The 22,764-nt window shown below is 40.9% G+C and overlaps 1 protein-coding gene across 6 annotated transcripts in view; it reads left to right on the top strand.

The window, feature by feature from the left end:
- The window catches only part of kif13a (kinesin family member 13A), a 343,290-nt gene that overhangs the window by 249,272 nt on the left and 71,254 nt on the right, over positions 1 to 22,764 (top strand). For 4 of the 6 annotated variants that reach the window (XM_069908320.1, XM_069908319.1, XM_069908337.1 and 1 more), the window contains 8 exons: positions 329 to 502; positions 1,970 to 2,121; positions 3,790 to 3,922; positions 7,598 to 7,744; positions 10,919 to 10,951; positions 15,075 to 15,174; positions 18,997 to 19,123; positions 22,030 to 22,085. In XM_069908320.1, coding sequence (XP_069764421.1) covers positions 329 to 502; positions 1,970 to 2,121; positions 3,790 to 3,922; positions 7,598 to 7,744; positions 10,919 to 10,951; positions 15,075 to 15,174; positions 18,997 to 19,123; positions 22,030 to 22,085 — 922 coding nt within the window. The remainder of the gene's footprint in view (positions 1 to 328; positions 503 to 1,969; positions 2,122 to 3,789; positions 3,923 to 7,597; positions 7,745 to 10,918; positions 10,952 to 15,074; positions 15,175 to 18,996; positions 19,124 to 22,029; positions 22,086 to 22,764) is intronic. The other 2 variants (XM_069908326.1, XM_069908355.1) reach the window with 1 other exon arrangement.

The raw sequence follows: 22,764 nt of genomic DNA on the forward strand, positions 1-22,764 counted from the left end.
CTTGGTAAGCGAGAGACTAGACACTGAGAAACTGGAGAGATAAGCAAATTGCTGGAGGAACTCAGCAGGACAGGCAGCATCCACGAAAGGCAATAGATAGTCAACATTTTGGGATGAAATCCTTCGTCAGGATTCCTGGAGAAGAAACATTGGCCTCCCAGGGATTCTGCCTGACTCACTGAGTTCCGCAGGCTTTTATGCGTATTTCTCAAGTGAAATTTTGCATCTGGAAATAAAAATTAACTTTGCACGCAGGGCCACTAGCAAATTTATTTGAGTAAGATTGAGTTGGTGAAAAGCTTCTCAAACTGTCACATTATCTCAACAGGTAAAAATAAAAGAAGCTACAGGACTGCCCATCAACTTGTCAAACTTTGTTTTCTGCCAATATATCTTCTGGGAGCACACGGAACAAACTGTTGTACCCCCGATGGTCAATCCAGATCTGCTTTCCATCAAACACAAGGCCATGCAGTATACGGTGAAGTTTGACCACAGCAAGGTGAGCAGAACATCACAGAGTCTTGAAGTTGGTAGAGCACAGAAGCAGGCCCTTTGGCCCATCACTTCCATGTTGATAAACTTGCCCCTCTATACTCATTCTATTTGCCCTCATTAGGTCTGTATCCTTCTGCGCCTTACCCATTTAAAGGCAGTAATTGTATCTGATTCCACCACTTCCTCTGACTGCCACATTAGCAGGGATCTCCCAGTGGCCACCCATTTAATTTTCCCTCCACATTCCTTTGCCAACGTGTCTGTCCGTGGTCTCATGACTAAGACCACCTGAAGATTGGAGCAACAACACCTCATAATCCATCTGGGCACCTTCCATTTGGGTAGGATGAACAATGACCTCCAGTTTCAGTTAGCACCACCCCCCCCCCCCCCATCTCTCCCTATATCTCCTCTCCTCGAGGTCTTCCCTTTTCCCTCTGTCTCCTTTCCCCAACTCTACTTCCACAGAGCCAAACACTCCCCCTTCCTCAATCAATTCTCACCTTTCCTCTCTACTCTCCATATCCAATTGTCTGTTGGACTAAACCCCTACCCCTAACCATTCTTTTAACACAGATGCCTGTCTACTTTTTACTCAAACCTTGAAAAAGGGCTCAGATTGAAAACATCAGTAATATATCTTTACCTCCTATGGACACTGCGAGACCAGCTGAGTTCATCCAGCATCTGTGTGTTTTTACGACAATCACAGCATCTGCAGACTTTCGTGTTTCTCACCACTTCCTTGGGAGTGTGTTCTAGATATTACCCAGTTTTTTTTTTAAAGAGTTGCTTTAAAAACTCCTTCTCACTTTAAACCCAGACACTCTTGTTTTTGATACCCCTGTTATGGGAAAGGTTTTTGACTTTCTAGGGTCTTTTGTAACCTTAAGTACATCTGTCAGGCCAACCCTCAGCTTCCTTTGCTCCAGAGAAAACAAACCGAGCCGTAACTGTCTTCCTATAACGAAAGTCCTCCAGTCCAGGCAAGATCAAGGAGAATCTCCTCTGCATTTTCCTGGACAACTACATACTTCCTAAGTCCAGAAATATACATCTCATGTGTACATTTATTCGGCAATGGATGAAGACAAAGGGCATTGCAATCACTGCTTTGACACCATCATTAAAAGTATATCCTTGAACAACCATTCTCAACCTTTCTTTTGGCTATGACTCCGTTGGAATATGCTTAATGTTTACAGGCCCACTTCCCCGTGAAGCAGTCAAGTTTTGGTGTTGTCCTTTCTTCTCTCCTCCCAATTACATTATATAAAAAAAACATAAAAATAAATTTATATTATGTGATGTGAAATAAAAAGCCTTTTACTTAAATATGCTCTGGCCCCCATTGGGAATGGCTGACCTGGAATACTGACTGGATTTTAGTGTAAAGTGAGCACTTGCATTGAAAACTGTGGTCTATTTTATAGCTCCTCATTCTTTGTCATGTTTACATGCACCATTCCAGGATTTTGTGGTGCATGTCACAGAAGAATTTCTGGAGTTTATCTCAGAAGGAGCTCTAGCTATTGAAGTCTGGGGCCATCGGTGTGCAGGTAATGGCAGGACCACGTGGGAAGTTGATGCACTGCAAGCAAAAACACGCACACTACGTGACAGGTACAGAGCAGCATACCTCCATGAGATGCCCTTGTTACATTTCTTTTATCTGCTATCTTAAGATGCTCAGTTATCTATTTTCCTGGCAAAGGGATCATGCTTCCTACAGATGCTGTAAGACCTGTTAAGTTTCTCCAGCATGTTTGTGCATTGCACTCGACCCAAATATCTGCAGACATTCTTGTTTAACTACAGTTTCATTATAGAGCATGATGCTGCCATCCAATTATGTACATAGGCCACAAGTCACAAATTCAAACTGTACAAAAGTTAATTTAAAAACGTTTTTAATGTAGTTTTTAAAAAAAATTTAGACACACAGCACGGTAGAGGACCATTTCGGCCCACAAGTCCTTGCTGCCCAATTAACCTGCTTCGAAAGCAGGTGGGAGGAAACTGGAGTCCCTGGAGGAAATCCACACAGACACGGGGAGAATGTACCAACTCCTTTACAGAGAGCACACGATTTGAACCCGCAGTCCCAATCGCTGGCGCGGTAACAGTATTGCACTAACCATGCTGCCTAATTTTCGAGTAAAACACGAAAGTCTGAAGACAACATGAATGAAGTGAAAACACAATGCTGGAGAAACTCAGCAGGTCAAACAGTGTCCTTTATAAAGCAAAGATAAAGGTACATAACCAAAGTTTTGGGCTTGAGCCCTTCGACAAGGTATGTACAAATTGTTTCCTCTGTTTTATTCTTGGTGCTGATTAATTCAATGTTACTTTACACCCAGGATGCTCATTTTGTTTGTACATATGTAGTGATGATAAAAAGGGGGAAACAATGCATCTTTTCTATGCCTGTTCATTATTCATCATGCCGGTTCACTGCAATTAATCCTCCAATTAATGAGTTCCTTGCTTCAAGAGCTGATGGCTTTTCTCATGGTTTATCATTCACCCATCCACATTACAAACAAAAGCACAGTGCATTTTCCCATATCTGAAAAGCTTAGGACTGGACATTTTTTGGTTAACTGGATTTTTTGGATGACCAAATAATGGCTTTAAGCAGCCCAGTTGCATCAAAAAAAACAATGCAAGGCTTTTCAAGCATGAAATCATTTAATTTTTACCTAAAAATGACTTGATCTCTCTTTAAAAAATAAGATAAATCAGCATATCTTTACCATTTCTTCCTCCTTGACAGTGATATCTGCAGACACTTTTGCCATTGTACAATACATTCAAAATAGCACTAGCAGCACATCAGAGCCCCTCATGAGTACGTCAGGCGAAAAAAAATTTCAACTTGTGATATCATGTCGTCGCCGAAAAAGACGTTTGGATAATTGAACTTTTTGGTTAACCAAATTTCAGATGTGGGGAAACATACTGTAGTAATCTCTGTAAACAGCCATTCAAGATCTTCACTGCTTTTCTATGTCAAAAGCAATCTGTTGTCTTTCCAATTTGTAAAAAGATTGGTTCAAAACTCTTGAACATTTTAGAACATCTTGTTCTTGATCCTAACCCTCATATTTAATATTTTGCTCACATTTACAGCTTTTGGTCAAAATGCATGAGGGAATTTAGCATCTCACTGTTATCAAGGCTAAATACTAGTCCAGGCAATGTGCAGGGGCTGTGTTTTGTCAGCGTTTGCTGGTCGAGAACCAATACTTGAAACTCTTGTCATGTGTGGTTTTTCTGCTGACATAGGTGGAGTGAAGTCACACGTCGAATTGAGATGTGGATCTCAGTGCAGGAGCTGAATGAGATGGGAGAATACACGGCGGTGGAGTTAACTCAGGCCAAGGATGTCAACACTGGAGGTGTCTTCCAGATTAGACAGGTACCTTGGCTATAAATATGATTCATTGAGGAAAGCATTTATGATAAAATAACATGGTAATTTCCGAGAAGTGAAAAGACCTCAAAACAATGACAAAATTTGAGCAATTTATGTTCTGTTTTCCAAAGTACTATAATAATCTATGTACAGTAAAAAAAAAACCCTGTTACCAGAATTCAAGCAACTGGCAACCTCATGCATCCGGCAAAAAAAATTGAGGAAAATAAATAAATGTAAAGTAAATAAAAATGTAAATGAAAGTATAAAATTATAAACTTAAATGTTTGGTGAAGGTGGGAGCAAATAGTCATCCAGTGGAGGGCCTTGGTCAGAGGCTTTATGTGTAAACTTGGGGAAGGGAGGGTTAATTATCTATAATGTTATTTGTGTTTTGGGCAGCTCCATGGAGGGGGAGGAACCTGCAGATTCAGCGACAGTTAAATGTTTTCAAAGAATATGACTGGACATAAAATAAAATGCTTTAAGTGACGTTTGTTCAGTGTAAGAGCTATTTTATCTTTTAAACTATTTTTTCTTAATGCAAGTATATTAGTTAGGCATCGTGAGTCTCATGCAACCAGAAAACTTGCTTATCCGACAGCTGCCAATCCCCATAGGTGCTGGATATCAGGGATTTTACTGTTTTTTTATATTTTGAAGTAATTGCAGTCCTTTTGTGTTTTATTGTATCTTGTAAAGTAGTAATCCTGTTACCATGTTAAAGATTTAGATGCATAGAACAGGATGATGCCAAAGAAAGCTCCTTGTCCTCCCTGATGAATGAGCTCCCTGCATAGCTGCAGCCGAGGAGAGGAGAATCCTTCCAAGGTGAACCCACACAACATACCTGGTTGGGTACTGAACGACTGGGCAGACCAACTGACAGATTTCCTTATGGACATCTTCATCAGATCACAGCAGCAGACCGTTGTCCCTGCGGGTTTAAAGACACCCACCATTGTCCCGGTACTAGAGAGGCCAGCACTAACAGACTTCAATGAATACTGCCAGCAGCACTGAATGCCACCATTAAGAAATGCATCGAGCATCTGGAGGTGGAATGCATCAACATGCACCTCCTGGAGATACTGGACCCATTTCAATCTACCTACTGACTGAACTGTCACACTGATGATGCTATAGCCTTGTCCCTCCTTTTTGTCTTATTCTTTGTGGAGAACGACACCTCATACCAGGCAGCTGTTCATTGACTTCAGCTCAGTAGTTAACAAATCATTCCCCAGAGGCTGGTGGAGAGGCTGTCCTCGCTGGGACACAACACCCCACTCTGTAACTGGATTCTGGACTTCCGAAAAGAAAGACCACAGTCTGTCTGGTTTGGCAGCACCATTACACCGAGCACTGGCACTCCTCAGGGTTGTGTGCTCATCCCACTCCTGTTCACACTTCTGACCCACCACCACAATGCCAGATCCAGCTTCTCAACAGGGTCATCAAATTTGCAGAAGACTCAATAGTAGTTGGTCTCATCAGCAACAACAATGAATTGTTCTACAGAGAAGAGGTCAAAAATCTCGTGAAGTGGTGCAAGAATAACAATCCGAATCCAATTTTTAATGATTGCATTGGCAGTGACAAGGACGTGCATAGCTGGAAACCTGCCTCTCATTTGGGCATTGCACGCTGGAATGCAGAAATGCAAACCTGTAAATTATCTATAATTTAAGGAAAAAATATAACATTTTTCTAAAAATTTGGCAAACATATTTAAATTTTATGGCAGCACAGTTATAGTGTGGATCTACATATCTCACTGCCCTGCCTTCCGTGTCTATCCTTCTGCTGAGTTGGGGGGGGGAGGTCCATTCCCAATCAAATAAAGTCAAGAAAAGATATAACAGCTTGGGCGGCGGTTGTCTGGGTGTCACAAGTCCCTGATGTGTTCCCAACCTTTGTTATAGATGACTTGAATATTGGTCTGTTGAGTGGGGGGGGGGGGGGGGGGGGGGAGAATGGCTTGGACTCTATGGCAAATCTTGTATGTAATGGATAACTGTAATTTGTGACTGATTACTGGAAATTCCTAGAGTTTGAGTTTCAAAATTTATAAATATTTAAAATAGAATAACAATCCGAGTCTAAATGTGGTCATGACAAAAGATATTATTGTAGACTTCAAGATTACCCTATTCCACGGCACATTAATAGCTTGGTAGTGGAGAGCACTGAGTATCTCAGAGTTCACTTAAGAAATGACCTATCCTGGACACAAAAATCTGATTTGTCAGGAAGGTGCAACAGCGACTGCACATCTTGAGAAGATTACAGGAGCTCTATCCAGCACGCAGTATCACAGTGTGGTATGTTTGCTGTATAGCATCGAATTGGAGGACAACCAACAAGACCACAAAAGCAGCAGAGAGGATCACTGGGGCCTCCCTCCCCCGCCCCCATCAATGTAATTTGCTGTGATTGTTGTCTTAAGAGAGCTCACAAAATCAATGAGAACCTTGACCACCCCACACGCAGCACCTTCCAAAGACTCCCTTTGAGAAAGAGATGGTATCAGAGCCAGAACCATCAGGCTGAGAAACAGCTTCTTCTCAAGGGCAGTGAGACTGCTGAATGACTGATGAATTAATCACACAATTCCCCCATGAATCTACTATTTAATAAATAATATATATTTAAAATATTGGTATTCAAGTACAGTGCATATGTATCATTGTCTGTACACGTATGCGCCACTTAATGTACATGATATGTTCTGTAAAATTGGGCGTTATGCGATGTAGACATTGTGTGAACACCATATTATCTACTTAACAAAGCTATATGGGATACTGTAGTGTACCTGTAAACTTTTTATTTGTAAGTAGGGATTGGTTTGGGGACTGACAGAGGACTGTGGGTAGAGAGCAGGGCAGTGGGATCAAAGTGGGGTCAGACACAGGGCTGTGGGTAGAGAGCAGGGCAGTGGGATCAAAGTGGGGTCAGACACAGGGCTGTGGGTAGAGAGCAGGGCAGTGGGATCAAAGTGGGGTCAGACACAGGGCTGTGGGTAGAGAGCAGGGCAGTGGGATCAGTGTGGGGATTGACATGGGGCTGTGGGGAAAGATCAAAGCAGTGGGATCAGTGTGGGGGCTGCACGGGGCTGTGGGGAGAGAATGGGGCAGTGGGATCAGTGTGGGGACAGACATGGGGCTGTGGGTGGAGAGTGGGGCAGTGGGTTCAGTGTGGGGACTGATGGAGTTATGAAGAGAGCCTGAGGCAGAGGAATTAGTTGGGTCTGATACAGGGCTGTGGGGAGAGAGCAGGGCAGTTTGATCATTTTGGGTATGAAATATACAGTTTCCTGTAGCTAGCGATTGCTTTTTTTAAATTGCTGTGGACTTGCTCACGGTAGCTGAATAATTATGGGACCACAGACATATATGTGGTTTGACACTGCTTGAACAGTCGTTAAACAGCGCATACTTGCATATATGTTATCTCTATGAGGCTTTACACCGAGGGTCGGAGAACGGCCTTTCATTGAGTTGTACAATCAGTTGATAAACTTGAAATAGCAGTTGTTTGTGACTTTTAATTATTATCTTGACCTTTGTTTATGTTTGGAAGAGCTTTGTTTACCATCAGATTCATTTTGAACTTTTACTCCATTGTTGTGTTGCATTAAATTGAATTCCTTCTTGTCTGTGTGCCTATGATTAGGGTCAGTCTCGGAGGATTGAGGTCATTGTTAAACCTGTTCAGCACTCAGGGACACTGCCACTCATGGTAGAGGCTATCTTGTCTGTTTCTATCGGATGTATTTCTGCCAGATCCACTAAATTACAGAGGCCCTTGGATAGTTATCAGGTAAGGAACTTGCTTAAAATGAAGGGAACTTAATTACTGAGATCATGTTATGAACTTGAAGCGGTCATAAGAATTTTGATTATTTTTGGAGGCAAAATGGTGATAAAACCTGGACAGCAAAGTAAATATAATCAGCATTATTTTGGGGAAGAGTAAACAAAAATTATGCTAATGTTCTACATTGCTTACACAAGGCATTCTTTTTTAAAAGTGATTCTGGATTTGCAACAATATACCCGAGGATTCTTTTTCATGGAGTTTGTGTTTCTTGTCATTGTTAACCAAAACTGAAATTGTTATGTTGTGGTACCTTGTCCTTGTTTCCTGGGAGCTACTCCAATTGCCCATCCTTCAAAGCATTCTTAAATTTTTCACCCAAGTCTCCAGTCCAAGTCTAATTTGAATGAATGCTGGTAAGGTGTACCTCACCAGAAGCCCGTGGAAGTGTCAACAGATCAGATATGTAATATTAGACGAAATTGCCTTTAGTCAGTCATCAGGCAGATTCGCCAGTAACATTGCCCCTTACAGTCAGAGAAAGAGAAGTAAATGAGAGTCTTCCCCCCCCCTCCAGATTCAACATTAGCATTACTCAGCACCTTAGTAGCAAAAGAGGGTTCCCCCTCCCCCAGTGCCTGAGGCCAAAATAAATGCTAGAGCTTCAAATCCATGCAAAGTGCCTGAGATGGTGAGAGAAGGCAGATCACTCTCCATTCTCTTCCTTATTTTTATTTTCAACCTCTTAGCATGAGATTGTATGTAAGTCAGGATATTGCGGTTGTCTTAGATTGGATGCTTGAATGTCATTTGTTAGCTTTCAGGTTTACACCAATATTTTTTTATGAAGAGATGATTATTTAAAATTATCATTGCAAATTATTTTTTTCAAGGGTGGGTTAAAGAATATTACGTTTGTTATGTTTTTTCAGATATTTTACTATGTACAGTAAAAGGAAACTTGAAACGATCTCTTTATGGACTCGGACAGTTTAAGCATCTCAGGAGAGAAACCAAGTTCAATTCGTAACTTTTCATTGGAGTTAGGAACTGAACATTCATCACCAATTACTACATTGGGACAGCTGAGTTGTTATCAACTAGCCTTCGCTGACCTCTCTCAACCAGCAGCACCCCACCATCCTTTTTGTCATTCACTCTCACTGCCTTCACCCTTTGTTCTCTGCTGGTCCACAAAACAAAATATACAATTTTTAATTGTACCTATCTCTGGTGAAACATTCTGGATATGAAGTTTTAATTCTTGTTTTTCACTGAAGATGTTGCCTGACCTACTGAGAACTCGGGCATCTTCCATTTCCAGTTCAAATTTAGGGGGTTGTTAACTTTGCAACAACACCAGTGCAAAGCAGCTGCCTTCCAAATTCATACAAATCACTCTGTATAGATTAGATACATGAATAGTTCCCTTAAGAGTTTTAACAAAGTCCTTTGACAATGAATTATTTCTTTAAAACATATGGAGCAAACTGGATTTGACTGACTTTGAAAGGATTTAGAAAAAAAAATCCCCACAAAAAAAATTGCTGTCCAATTCATATTTCTTCTCTGTCGTATCTGCTCCCAAGATTAGGTCTTCCAGTCTAGATCATCCTAGATGTCCTCCTTTTTCAAAACAAAACTTGAATGCTGACTGGGATGTATGATGTAGCAGAATTATATTGAAGCAAATAGGTTTTGTACGACTATGTCTGTGTTATGAAGGAATTTCTTTTGGCTGTGTTTGAGTAAAGGGATCACTGAAAGTACAACCTAAGTCTTGGAGGTTAGAATTAAGGGTCAATATATTGTTTGGTTGGTGAAGGATTTATTATTCCAGGTCTAACCTCACCATCTGATGCCATGGCCTATAGTCTAATAAAACTTGTTTAAATTTTAAATTTATACATACAACAAGGTAACAGACCCTTTCGACCCACGAACCGTGCTGGCCAATAAAACCCAATTTACCTACAACACCCCTGTACTTTTCGAAGGGTGGGAGGAAACTGGAGCACCCAGTGGAAACCCACACACACACACAGGGAGAACTTACAAACTCCTTACAGAGAGCGCTGGATTTGAACCAGGGTCGCTGGTGCTGTAATAACATTGCGTTAACCATTAGGATAATCGTGCTGCCCTATTATTAAACGATATCTATTCTTTGGTCCAACTACATTATGTTAATCGCTTTGAACTGTGATGTACACAATGATACATAATAAGCAGGACGAAGATAATGTTGCGATCCTATTACTATTAAACAATGGTGGAAAGCTGTCTCTTCATGGGATTGATCTTCGATATCGATCTTCGATATCGATCTTCGATACCGACCATGAGATGACGTCATGATCGATATCGATCTTCTACATCCATCGTATGTCCAAATCATCATTTGATAGAGCTGGACTAAGACTTTAAGAATTATCACTTTGTGATATAGTTGGACTGATTGGGAGCTTATTCCAAAATATATCTTGCCTATGTTTGAATACAGTAAAACCCCTATTATCCAGAATTTAACCAAACAGCAGCTACAAGCAACAGGCAAAAAACAAATCACGGCAAATATATATGTAAAAAATACGGGTTTAAAATTGGTGTATTTCTCTGTCAGTTCGACAATCACACAACATGCAATCTCAAGCAGCCGGAAAATTCACTTACCTGGCATCTACCAATCCCCATGGTTGCCAGATACCGGAGGGTTTTTACTGTCATAGGGTTTGCAGGTGAAGTCCCTGATGCAGAATTGATTCCATTATAACTCAAAGTAGAAATGCAAACAATGGGACAAATAGTTAATTGGATACATTTTAGCCTCAGTTTGCTATTTGTTTAGTATTTAATATTCTTGTTTAAAAAGAGACGACAAAGCTGACTTTATTTTGTAACTCTGAAATAACTGATGCTTGTATTAGAGCAAAATGCAATGTGATTATAAACCCCTTGAAAAGGGATTTCATTGATTTTGTTTTACAACCCAAATTACTAACATTTGATTCATTTTTTGCTAATTGTGAATTTGTTTATTCTTATTAGGTATTCAAACCTTGATTAATCCAAAATAATGTGTACTTATTATGAATCATGTCGAAGTTCAAGTGATAAAGTGATATTTTGAAATGTTATCATAAAGGTGTCTTTACTAAGTTTATTTTCTCCTGCCAGAAAGAGGAGGAGGAGGATATGGATAGTTACCAGGTATTGTTGCTACATAAGCTACATGGCATGAAGCACATAGTTGGCAGCATCAGCGACTGACTTGCTGCTTAGGCAATGGAGATGGAAAAATTAGGTTTTAACATCTACTGTATCGTGTGCACCATCTAAGTCAATCATTCATGTTTAATATCCAGCTCTAATTGTCCAAGATGAAATAAATGTTGCGTAGCTTTCGAAAGTAATCTTTTTTCTAACCATGCTTGGATTAACATTATTGCATTCGTTGGAAGCTATTTAAAATAATAATTATTTGCTATTAAGAATCAAAACGTTAACAATGCAATTATCCTTGTGACAGATGACTAATGGCAAATAATAGTGATTGCAGAAAGAATAAATGGAAAAAAATATTTGCGGGGCACCATGCTAAATCACATGTTACCAGGTTAAGATTCCATTTTCCACCTTCATGGTGATGTCAGATACAAGAAATTTATGCTGTGCTTTCTTGCAGCCAGTCCGTGTATGACAGTTCGTCAATCTGTCAATTTAGAATGCCGCTTCAAGTTTTGACAACGTTTTGTTGTTTTCTTCCCAGAATATTTTACAGCCCAGTCAGGTATTGAAGTCCCATTTCATTGTCCTGTATTACATCTTTTGGAAATCGGCATGGTAGAAGTCATCTAACCATCAGATCATTAAGCAAAGCATCTTGCACTTCAACATTTGTAATGTTTCCATAATTAAAGAAATGGACAATTGACTTCTTTTCCTCACAGAATTTTGGTTCACTACACCCTCATGTGATGTGGAAGTTATGCCTTTGTGAAGAATAAACATTAATCTGCAAATCAATTTAAAGAATAAATCAAGATTTTAATTAAACAATCCCTGAATGCAGAAACTAACTTGAATTTATTATAGACAAATATATGTAATATTTTGCTATTCCATTGAATGTTAATAATAAATAGGGAAATGTTGAATCCTCCTGACTAAGTCTGATCATGGTCAGCTTTTTTTTTTGTCAGGTAATTAATTTGAATTATTTCAGTTCCATGTCATTTGTTAAAGTCAAAGTTGGTGGAATCTAAAGAACTGTGATTGCTAAAGCATAACAAATGCTGAGAACTTTCTATCACCGTATTCATAAAGCTAAATCATAAATTCAGCAACTGTCATGATTATCAGGGATCACTGACACACTCATGTCTCACCCAGCTATACCCAAATATAATCCAGTTTAAGAGCATGATAAACATTTTTCTCCTGTTCATTACTCTATTAGGATTTGGAAGGATTTTGTTTCTAGACTTAAATGAAACTGACCCTTGAAGTAATTTAGTCATTGTGAAGTTGTGGTTACAATAATGAACATCAAGTACTAAAAAAAAGAAGAAAGGGGAGACACATTAATCTTGAACTAATCCCACATACAAGATACCCTGGTCAAAATAACATTGAGATCTTGGCAGTACGAACCAGGGAGAACGATGTGGGAGGTTATATTGTTGAGATACAAACTGCAGAAACAAGAAATGCCTTTGAGGCCTTGTCTGAAGTCTCAACACGATCCATGATCAGACATTTCATCCCATCAGAGGTATAATCAATGCCTTTTCTGTGCAATGTCATATTTGATTGTATAAGTAAAGTGTAAAATTTATGGCAGTGGTTAAATTTAGAAGGGAGCCAATTATTTAAACTAATTATTGCCTCATCAAAGTTAATTTGTCTTAAAAGCCCTCACTGGGAAATTGAAGAAAAAATCTTCATCCAAATTCTTTTGTCTATATTTTAGCACTGAAAGCCCAGTTTTTAATACCACTGGGCCCTATAATTAACAGCACTAACCAAGAATTTATCATACAAGCATCATTTCATTGAATTAACACCTGATCTGTTGTGTGTCACCTTGGATGTAAAATTGATGAAGTAAGTTTGTCCACTGCAACTAAAAAAAATCACATTTACTCAAGGAAATTATAAAAATTGTAAATTGGTAAAAATGAAAAGGAAGAACGAGAAAGGCATTCTTTGTCAAAATGTGGCTAATTTTGTCTGACCAACACTAACAAATCCCATTGCATACAGTTCTCGGCTGATCTATGAAATTGAAGAATGTGATCCCATTAGGCTAGCTGGTATTTACAGCCAGTATTTAAGAGAAGCTACGACTAAAAATGAATTTGGTTCAATAATTTTACCAACAACATCTGTGATATTCTTCTGAATTAAAAGAAAATGGTCAATTAAGTTGTACAGGAATTGATGAATCGAATTTAATCTGGAATAAGGACCACTCCACTTTATGTTTGTTTAAAGTATTGTTTTCAACAAATGAGGATAGAAAAATATTTGCTCCATCTCCATTTTACCTTTATGTACAAAAGCAGGGTTCGAAATATGTCTTCTGGAGAAAACAAGCCATTAGTGCAATAAAAAAAACAATATGAAAATTAATCCAGTTGGTGGCACAGTCATTTAAATGACAAAATAGTTCCACCTCTCCTAACAATGTCCCATATTGAAGTACCTGTAAAAGAAAGTTTCATACTGCAGTAAAACCCTTGTTATCCGGAATTCAAGCAACCAGAAAAAAATTGCATAAATAGGTTAAAAAATGTGAAAGTTTAAATTTTGCGTGCCACGTCATAGTTCGCTAATCATGCCACATACAATCTCAAGCAACGGTAAAGTTCACTTATCTGACATCTACAAATTCCTATAGGTTGCAGATACCAGTGGTTTTACTGTATTTGGGATTTTTAAATTTAAATTTAGATTTTTTTTACACATACACCATGGTAACAGCCCATTTCAGCCCACGACTCTGTGCCACCCAATTTACACCCAATTAACCTACATCCCCAGTACATTTCAAATGGTGGGAGGAAACTGGAGCCCCTAGGGAAAACCCACGGAGACACAGGGAGAACATACAAACTCCTTACAGACAGCGCGGGGTTCGAACCCCAGTCACAATCGCTAGCACTGTAGCGGCATGGCGCTAACTGCTACACCAACCTTGCCACCCAATTATTGGAAAAAAATTGACATTATTTGGTACATTACCATTCACAGAAAACAAATAAAAAAAACAGATCCCTTTGATTTCCTTTTGAACATTGGATTAATTGAATTGCATTGAAAAATGGCAAATTCAGTGGCCACAAATGGTGGGGGTTAAATATTTCGATTCCTGCATTTACTAACATTTTGAAGGGCTTCCTCTCTGCTATTTGCAAAATAATGAGCATTAAATGGCTAATGCTACAATTTCTTGCCAAAGCATGAATGCATGAAACCACTTGCATGGGATATTTGAAAGTAAGTGAACGTTCATGTGAAGAGCCTTATCCATATCTTAACTATTGCAAAGCAAGTAAGACTCAGGTGAAACGTCTGTTATGGAATGTATTGGTGAACTGAAGGATCAACAGCAAATATGTTTAGCAATGTGATGCCACTGTACAGTTTTACAATTGTTACAACCTTTTTTCAAGTTAATTGAATCAGTTTGTTCCAAGAATATCTTTGTTGGCAAATTCATGGCATTGTTCAGATTTGAAGACATGGAAATTCTTGGCTTCAGTATCCATCTGCAATGGTGTTATAGGTTTCAGATGGAAGATTATAATTGGCCCTGCATTGCTGATTGTTCATGATTCCCAGATTGGCGCTTATCATTTGACCTCTACTGGGAAGTGGCACATATAATAGCCTATTTGGGTGAGGTCGAGTTTACAATTTATATCCATGGACACAAAACAAGTAGCTTTTCGCCAATTTGGCATGAATTCATGCCTTCTGAAGATAGGGATAACACTCCAAATCATGTGGTGTTTCATGACTGAGTTAAGGGAATCTATTTTATTGAATCTCTTATAATCATAAAATTCTGGACATAAATGAAAACGAGAACATTGCCTATTGTGGGTGTAAATTGGGAAAGTTTTCAAGGAATTGTTCATCTAGCACTCTAGGAAATGAAGGCTTTCTTAGACAGGACAACCAAAAACGGTTGCCAGCAAGCCTGCAAACTTCTCGTAACTTGCAGAACTGTTAAGTGGCACTACACTTGAGGCAATGGTCAGTGTTCTGTTGAAAGTATGAACACCAATAAACATTGGTTTGTATCTTAATCCTTGTATTTGTTCAGGAAGAAGATTTGAATGAAGTGCGAGAGAGATGGTCTGATGCATTGATGAAACGTCGAGAATATTTAGATGAACAAATTCAGAAGATGATAAACAAGCAGGGTATGTGGACTTGAATCAGTAATATTTGGGCACATGGTACAACTGAATGTCAGAAGTAGGATCAAGAGTAAACTGGCCCCTTGAGTCTACTCTGATTGTTGGCTGACACACTACCTCCCAACACAACGTGCCTGCACATCTTAATTTCCTTACAATAAAGATATATATTGATTCCCAACCTGAATATCCTGGAGACTGGGACATCCTCTTTGTTTTAGACATACAGCATGGTAACAGGCCCTCCTGGCCCACGAAACGGTGCCAACAAATATCCCAATGAACCTACAACCCCCATACGCTTTGAAGGATGGGAGGAAACTGGAGCACCCAGAGGAATCCCGCACAGTCACAGAGAGAGTGTACAATCTCCTGACAGATGGTGATAGATTCAAACCCAGGTCACTGGCTCTGTAATAGAGTTGTGTTAACTGTGCTAACCATGATGCTCTGCAGAGGACAATATCCGGAATTCTCTGCATCTAATTTTTTTAGTCCTGAATAGATTATCACTTTTCCAGAGAGGATCCCCATAGATTTTTGGATGGCACGGTTAGAATAGCAGTTAGCATAATGCCATTACAGCGCCAGCAAACCATGTTCAAATCCGGCGCTGTCTGTTAGGAGATTGTACCTTTTCCTCTGGGGCTCTGGTTTCCTCATCCTCCATTCAAAATGTATGGGATTGTAGGTTAAATGGATGCAATTGGGCAGCACGAGCTCATGGGCTGGAAGGGCCTGTTACCATGCTGTACGTCTAAATTTAAATATAAAATTCAGCACAAAACTGAAACTGTTGGAGGAACTCCATGGTTTTTAACCCAGAATGTCAGCTATTCCTTCCACAGATGCTGTTTGACCCACTGAGTTCCTCCAGCAATTCCAATCTTTGCTCCAGATTCCAGAATCTGATTCTTGCGCCACTCTTAGGTTCATGTTCTTCACAAGAGAAAATGGCCTCTCAGGATGAAATTTGTCAAACCTTTTCAGAATCTTGTAGTATCTCATTCCTCTAAACATCAGTGAATTAAGGCATTCTTGCAGGACGACTACTTCATTAGGGATCAATCTAATAATTCTGTGCTTTTAAGGCTTGCTTCCTATCTTGGGTGACCCAGTGGTTGTATTAACATTCTCCTGTGAAATTGCAGAACAACCTTGTAATTTTTGTTGTAAAACCACAAAAATGCGAGGAAAAAAAGTAAAACATGAAAATTTGCACACACTGTGGTTGAAGTAAATAAAAATACACAATGCTGGAGAAACTCAGCAGGTCAAACATTGTCCTTTATAGAGCAAAGGTAAAAATACAGAACCGATGTTTCGGACTTGAGCCCTTCATCAAGGTATGGAAAAATGTCGGCAGGCATCTGAATAAAAAGTTAAGGGGGGATGTGTGATCACAAAGGTAGATGGTAACAGATGGAGAAAGGATGGAGGTCACAGCAGCAAGCAAGGGGGAGGAGGGATAACTGAGTGAGTAGAGAGAGAGAAGGGGTGGAGAGCTGACAGGGGGAAGGGAAGGAAGTGGGAAAGGAGAGCAAGGCAGCAGAAACTGGAGAAGTCGATGTTAATGCCATCTGGCTGGAGAGTGCCCAGATGGAAAATCATCCAGTTTATGGGTGGTCTTGGTGGGATGGAACATTGGGCCAGAGAGAGACGTGAATATGCGAGTTGGGTGCAGAAACAAAATGGATGGCCACTGGTAGTTCCCTGTCACTGGTGTGGACAGAGTGAAGGTGCTCAGCAAAGTGATCTCCGATGTAGAGAAGGCCTCAAAGGGAGCAGCGGGTGCAGTAAATCAATCCTGTGGGGACACAAGTGAAGCGTAGCTTCATTTGAAAGGACTGTTTGGTGCCCCGGACCATGGTGAGGGAGGAGGTGTGGGTGCAAGTGTGGCATGTTCTGCTCCCACAGGGGAAGGTGCTGCGGGGAGTGCAATTGGTGGGGAAGGATGAGTGCACAAGGGGGAGCGGCCCCTACGGAAGGCAGAGAGAGGAAGATGTATCTGGTAGTCGGATCGTGTTGTAAGTTCTGGAAATTCCAGAAGATAATGTGTTGGATGTGGAGGTCCCACAATTTCTCTGTCTCCACCACATCTATTCCCAAGATGAGGTCTTCCAGGCCAGATCTTCTGCCTTCTTGCGCAATGTGGCTTCTCCTCCATCACCACTAACTTAGCCCTCACCCACATCTCCTCTATTTCCTGTTCACCTGCCCTGGTCCCCACTGCCCCAGACGCAACAAACATAAAGTCCCCCTCATCCTCACTCTCCCTCCATGACCCTCTCGTGCACTCATCCCTCCCCGCCAATTGCTCCCCTCTCCCCGGCACCAATTGCCTTTGCATCCAACACATTATCCTCTGGAATTTCTGGCATTTACAATAGGGTCCCACTACCAGTTGCATCCTTCCCTCCCCTCTCCTCCCTTCTCTGCCTTCCATCAGGACCACTCCTTCCGTCACCGTCTCATGCACTCATCCCTCTCCACCAATTTCCCCACCCCCGGCACCTTCCCCTGTGGCCACAGGACATGCCATATGCGCTTACACCTCCACCCTCACCAAGGTCTGGAGTTCCAAACAGGCCTTTCAAGTGAAGCAACACTTGTGTATCCACAGAACTGATTTGCTGCATTCGGTGATCCCTTTGTGGCCTTCTCTATATTGGAAAGACTGGGCGCAGACTGGGAGATCACTTCGCTGAGCACCTTCCCCATTTTCTTTCCCTCTCCACCACTTTCCCTCTCTATTCACCTGGCATCCCTTCTCCCCATGCTTGCTGCTGTGCCCTCCCTATTCTCCACCTATTACCTGCTGCCTTGGTGACCACTCCTCCTTCATTACCTTTTTATTCAGACGCCTGACGACATTTTTCCATACCTTGATGAAGAGCTCAAGCTCGAAACGTTTGTAATGTACTTTTATTTTTGCTATCTAAGGACACTGTTCAAAATTCTGGAGAAACTCGGCAAGTCTTGCAGCATCTATAAGAGGTAAAGATAATAACTAACATTTTGGATATGAGCTTTCTTCAAAGTACCAGGCAGGCATCTGAATCAAAGGGCTGGGGAGAAGGGAAGAAAGGGCAGGGGGAGGAGCACAGGCCAATAGACAAAGGTTAATAATTGGACATGTATAGGATCATCCCTTTTTGTCTGTAGACCCTCTGCTCTTTCTTCCTTTCTCCCCAGCCTTTTAATTCAGGTGCCTGCCTCCTTTTTGCTTATACCTTGAGAAAAGGCTCAGGCCCGAAATGTCAGTAATGTACCTTAATCTCCTCTAGACGCCACAAGACCGATTGAGATCCTCCACCATTTCTGTATTTTTACACAATTGCAGCATCCGCAGACTTTCGTGTTTGACTCCTGTAATTCTTGTACTTCTTTGCACTGAGACCAGCATAAAATTTCATGGTTTTTTTTCGCCTCCTGCAATGAAATGTTACCTTTGTATTGGGTAAAATCACCCAGGTACCTTTAAAAATCAGCACTCATTATTGAGACCATATTAGAATCACACAATTGTAGACCTTGAGCAAACAAAGGTTTGGTTGAGGAATTCCACTTACCAAGCAGACCCCTGCCAGGAAACAACTTGTCCCAACCCACACTTGCCAGATCCTTTATGATTTAATCAGAGAAATTTGGATAGGCGCATGGATTGGAGAGGGGCAAAGGGCTATGGTCCATGTGCAGGTCAATGAGATTAAGGTGGAAAACTAGTTGGGCCTGGACTGGGAGGGCCAAAGGGCCTATTTCTGTGCTGTAGTGTTCTGTGGTGATATGATTCCAGTTGACTTTGATCTGTGCTCCTCCACGCAGAAAAAACAGAAGGTGATGTGGAGAGAGAAGCAAGACTGGTGGAACAGTGGGTGGGTCTCACTGAGGAGAGAAATGCTGTGCTTGTTCCTGCCCCAGGCAGTGGCATTCCAGGAGCCCCAGCAGACTGGTCAGTATAACTCCTTTCAAATCACTGGCTTGTTTGGAAGCTAAATACAAGTTTTATTAGAGGGAATCCCTTTTATATATAATTTTTAAAAAAAATTAAATCTGCAGTGTTTAAGAACACTTGAGGAGCAGGTAAAAGGACAAAAGTCATTTCCCAATTATTTGCAAAATATGGATTATTTATATAATTTGCTCCTACCGAATGTTTTCAAAGATTTTGATCCTTTTACAGTATCTTCATCACATTTTCTTCTTGCGTCTGAATCACTTACCCCAAGTTGGCATTGGTATGTGGTATGAGGATCAAAATCTCTGAAAACATTCGGTAGCAGAGAATTATATTAAAAATCTAGATTTTGCAAATAATTGGGAAATGGCTTTTGTCCTTTTACCTGCTCCTCAAGGGTTCTTAAACACTGCAGATTTAATTTTTTTTTAAATCTCCAGGAGGTGTGTTGTGCATGGTGTAATTAACTTCATTATTTACAGATCATTTGCAGAGAATTTTGTTAATTTTGAAGTCCTTTTCCATTGATATTGGCAAGACTTGGATTGTTTCAGAATGGTGCAAGCAATTGAAAGTGCAAGCACATATTCAGACATTTTCATGTTGATGTCTCCCAGTTCCCTGATCTCTTATCTGGCAGTAAAAGCACAATGCTGGAGAAACACAGCGGGTCAAACAGAATCCTTTATAGAGTACCAAAATTCTCAGTTATCTGCAAAAATTGTCAGCAGCGACATGACGTCACAAGTTGAAAAAAGTTGAAAACATTTTTCTATCTGCCGCACCCAAGTGCTACTCTGATAATTTTGACTCCATTTTGAATGTTGCTGCATTTCTATTATTTTTGTATGCAGAGAGCACATTGTTTTTTGGTAAGAATTCAACTTTATTTCATGTTTGAAAAACCTTCCCTTTTTCTTTGTTGTTGTTTTAACCGCTGATACAGTATCATACTGATGCTACTGAGCTGGGATTGGAGCGGGGACCTTGGGCTCCTGGTCTGGATTGGCAATGGCGGTGGGGAGGTGTCTGGGATTCAAGGGGGACCTCAGGCTTCCAGGCAGGTTTGGAGATGACGGTGGGGAGGTGTCAGGGATAGGAATGGGGACCTCAAACTCCTAAGCATGTTCGCTGATGGCAGTGGGGAGGTGTCAGGGATAGGAGTGGGAACCTCTGGCTCCCAGGCAGGTTTGGCGACAACGGTGGGGAGGGATTGGAGTGGGGACCTCAGGCTCCCAGGCAGGTTCGGTGATGCAGTAGGGAGGTGTCAGGGATTGGAGCAGGGACCTCTGGCTCCCGAGCAGGTTTGGGGACAGTGGTGGGGAGGTGTCGGGATCGAAGTGGGGACTCTGGGGTGATGGCGGTGAAGAGGTGTCAGGGATCGGAGCGGGGACCTCGAGCTCCCGGACAGGTTTGGTGATGGCTGATACAAGTATTCTGCTCTTAAAATGGGCTGTTTAAAGCCATTTCTCAGATTTCCGTAAGATGCAATTAACCAATACACGGCTAGTCCCAAGCATTTCAGATAATCAGAAATGTACTGAATAGCAAAGTCAAGTTTATTGTCATCTGATTGCCCAAGTACAACCTGATAAAACAGCATCCTTGATGCAAACCACACACACACACACACACACACACACACACACACACACACACACACACACACACACACACACACACACACACACACACACACACAACCAGACATTGCACACATACAGACAAACAATACACATGCAGGACAAGCATTCATATAGATAGATAAATATTGCTTCATGAATATGAGAGTCTCAAATGGTTAATGTGAGCAGTGGGAAGAAGCTGTTCCTCAGCCTGGTGGTGCGGCTCTGATACTCCTGTATGTCTCTACTGATGGGAACAGCTGAAAGTTGCTGTGTGCTGGGTGGAAGGGGTCCTCAATAATTTTGAATGCCCTGTTCAGATAACGATCCTGGTAGGTCATGTCGATGACAGGTGGTTGGGGGGGGTGGTGGGGGGGAGAGACTCCAGTGATTCTCTCTGCTGTTCTTATGGTCCTGTGGGTTGACCTCCATTCCATTTCTCTTCAACAACCACACCACGCTGTGATGTAGCCAGGATACTCTTGATAGAGCTCTTGTAGAAGTTTGACATATTGGTGACTGGTAGCCCTGCCCACTTCAGTCATCTCAGGAAGTGCAGTCACTGTTGCCCCTTCCTGACAAGTGAGGAGATGTTATGTGTCCAGAGTAGGCCACTAGCTAAGTGAACTCCAAGAAACTTGATGCTCTCTACGACAGAATCGTTGATGTGTAGTGGAGGGTGGTCATTCCTGGTCCTCCTGAAGATCATGATCATCTCCTTCATCTTGTCCACATTGAGACTAGGGTCATTACAAAGGGTACATAACCAAAATTTCGGGCTTGAGCCCAAGCCCAAAACATTGGTTATGTATTTTATCTTTGCTATTTGAAGGACACTGTTTTACTTAGAGTTTCTCCAGCACTGTGCTTTTACTTCATTAACGGTGTTTGCAGACTTTCACGTTTTACTCTTTGTGGCGGTAGTTGGTCTAGCTGCTGACAATATGAACTTGTGTTTGGATTACTCCATCGGATGGAAATTAAACAAGTGGACTTTGGATATGGGATAATTAGCACACAGTTCATTTTGTGATTTTGCCAGTGAATTAAGAGCAATTTTCTGGAGGAAGTTGTATGTAGATTATCAGCTCTGGAATATCGGATGATTTGGAAATGATTTTGGTAGTGATTTTTCATAATTTTAAGATTTAACTTCAGAGTAAGCCATTCAGAATAATTTAAAATGTTTATATAATCTGAATTTTAACATAAACATTGACAATTGTAATGGAGATATTTAAGACCACTTCCTATCTGAGTAAGTGTATTTTTCAGGATATCGCCTCCAGGAATGGAAGCTCATATCCCAGTACTCTTCCTTGATTTAAATGGTGAGTAATTGCTTTAAAAATATGATAAAGTAAATCCACATCGATTAAACGTATTTGAAATCTAGCAACTGTCAAAAAAAGGGAAATAAATAAACAAATGATGAGAATTAAATAAGAATAAATAAAAAAAATAAATAAAGGTTTTAAATTGTAAAGGTAAATGTTCTCTGGAGTGACACATACTTGGTGAAGATGGGAGCAAATATTCAGCCAGCGGAGGGCGTTGGCCGTGCTTTGATGTAGCAGCTGTTTGAATAAAGTTGTGTGAAACAGTGGTGGGGTCGCCCAGGATGAAGAGTTGGTTTATGCCGCTCGCCGTTGGGGTGACTCTCTTAAAGTGTCTTCTTATCCCTGCTTAGTAGGAGTCTTTATTAATATGTTATTAAGTATACCCAACACCCAACTCCAACCAACCAATTTTCCCTTGCAACCGCTGCAATCGTGTCTGCCTGTCCCGCATCGGACTTGTCAGCCACAAACGAGCCTGCAGCTGACGTGGACTTTTTACCCCCTCCATAAATCTTCGTCCGCGAAGCCAAGCCAAAGAAGAAAGAAAGAATGTTATTGTTCATCTTTCTGGTGGCTCCATGGAGGGGGAGGAATCTGCAGATGGAGCAACAGTTAAATGTTTTCAAATGCTTTAAGGTTTATATATTCATACAAGTGAAGTTTGTTCAGT

The sequence above is a fragment of the Narcine bancroftii genome, chromosome 1 (assembly GCF_036971445.1).
Source record: "Narcine bancroftii isolate sNarBan1 chromosome 1, sNarBan1.hap1, whole genome shotgun sequence".
In the NCBI taxonomy this organism is placed as follows: Eukaryota; Metazoa; Chordata; class Chondrichthyes; order Torpediniformes; family Narcinidae; genus Narcine; species Narcine bancroftii.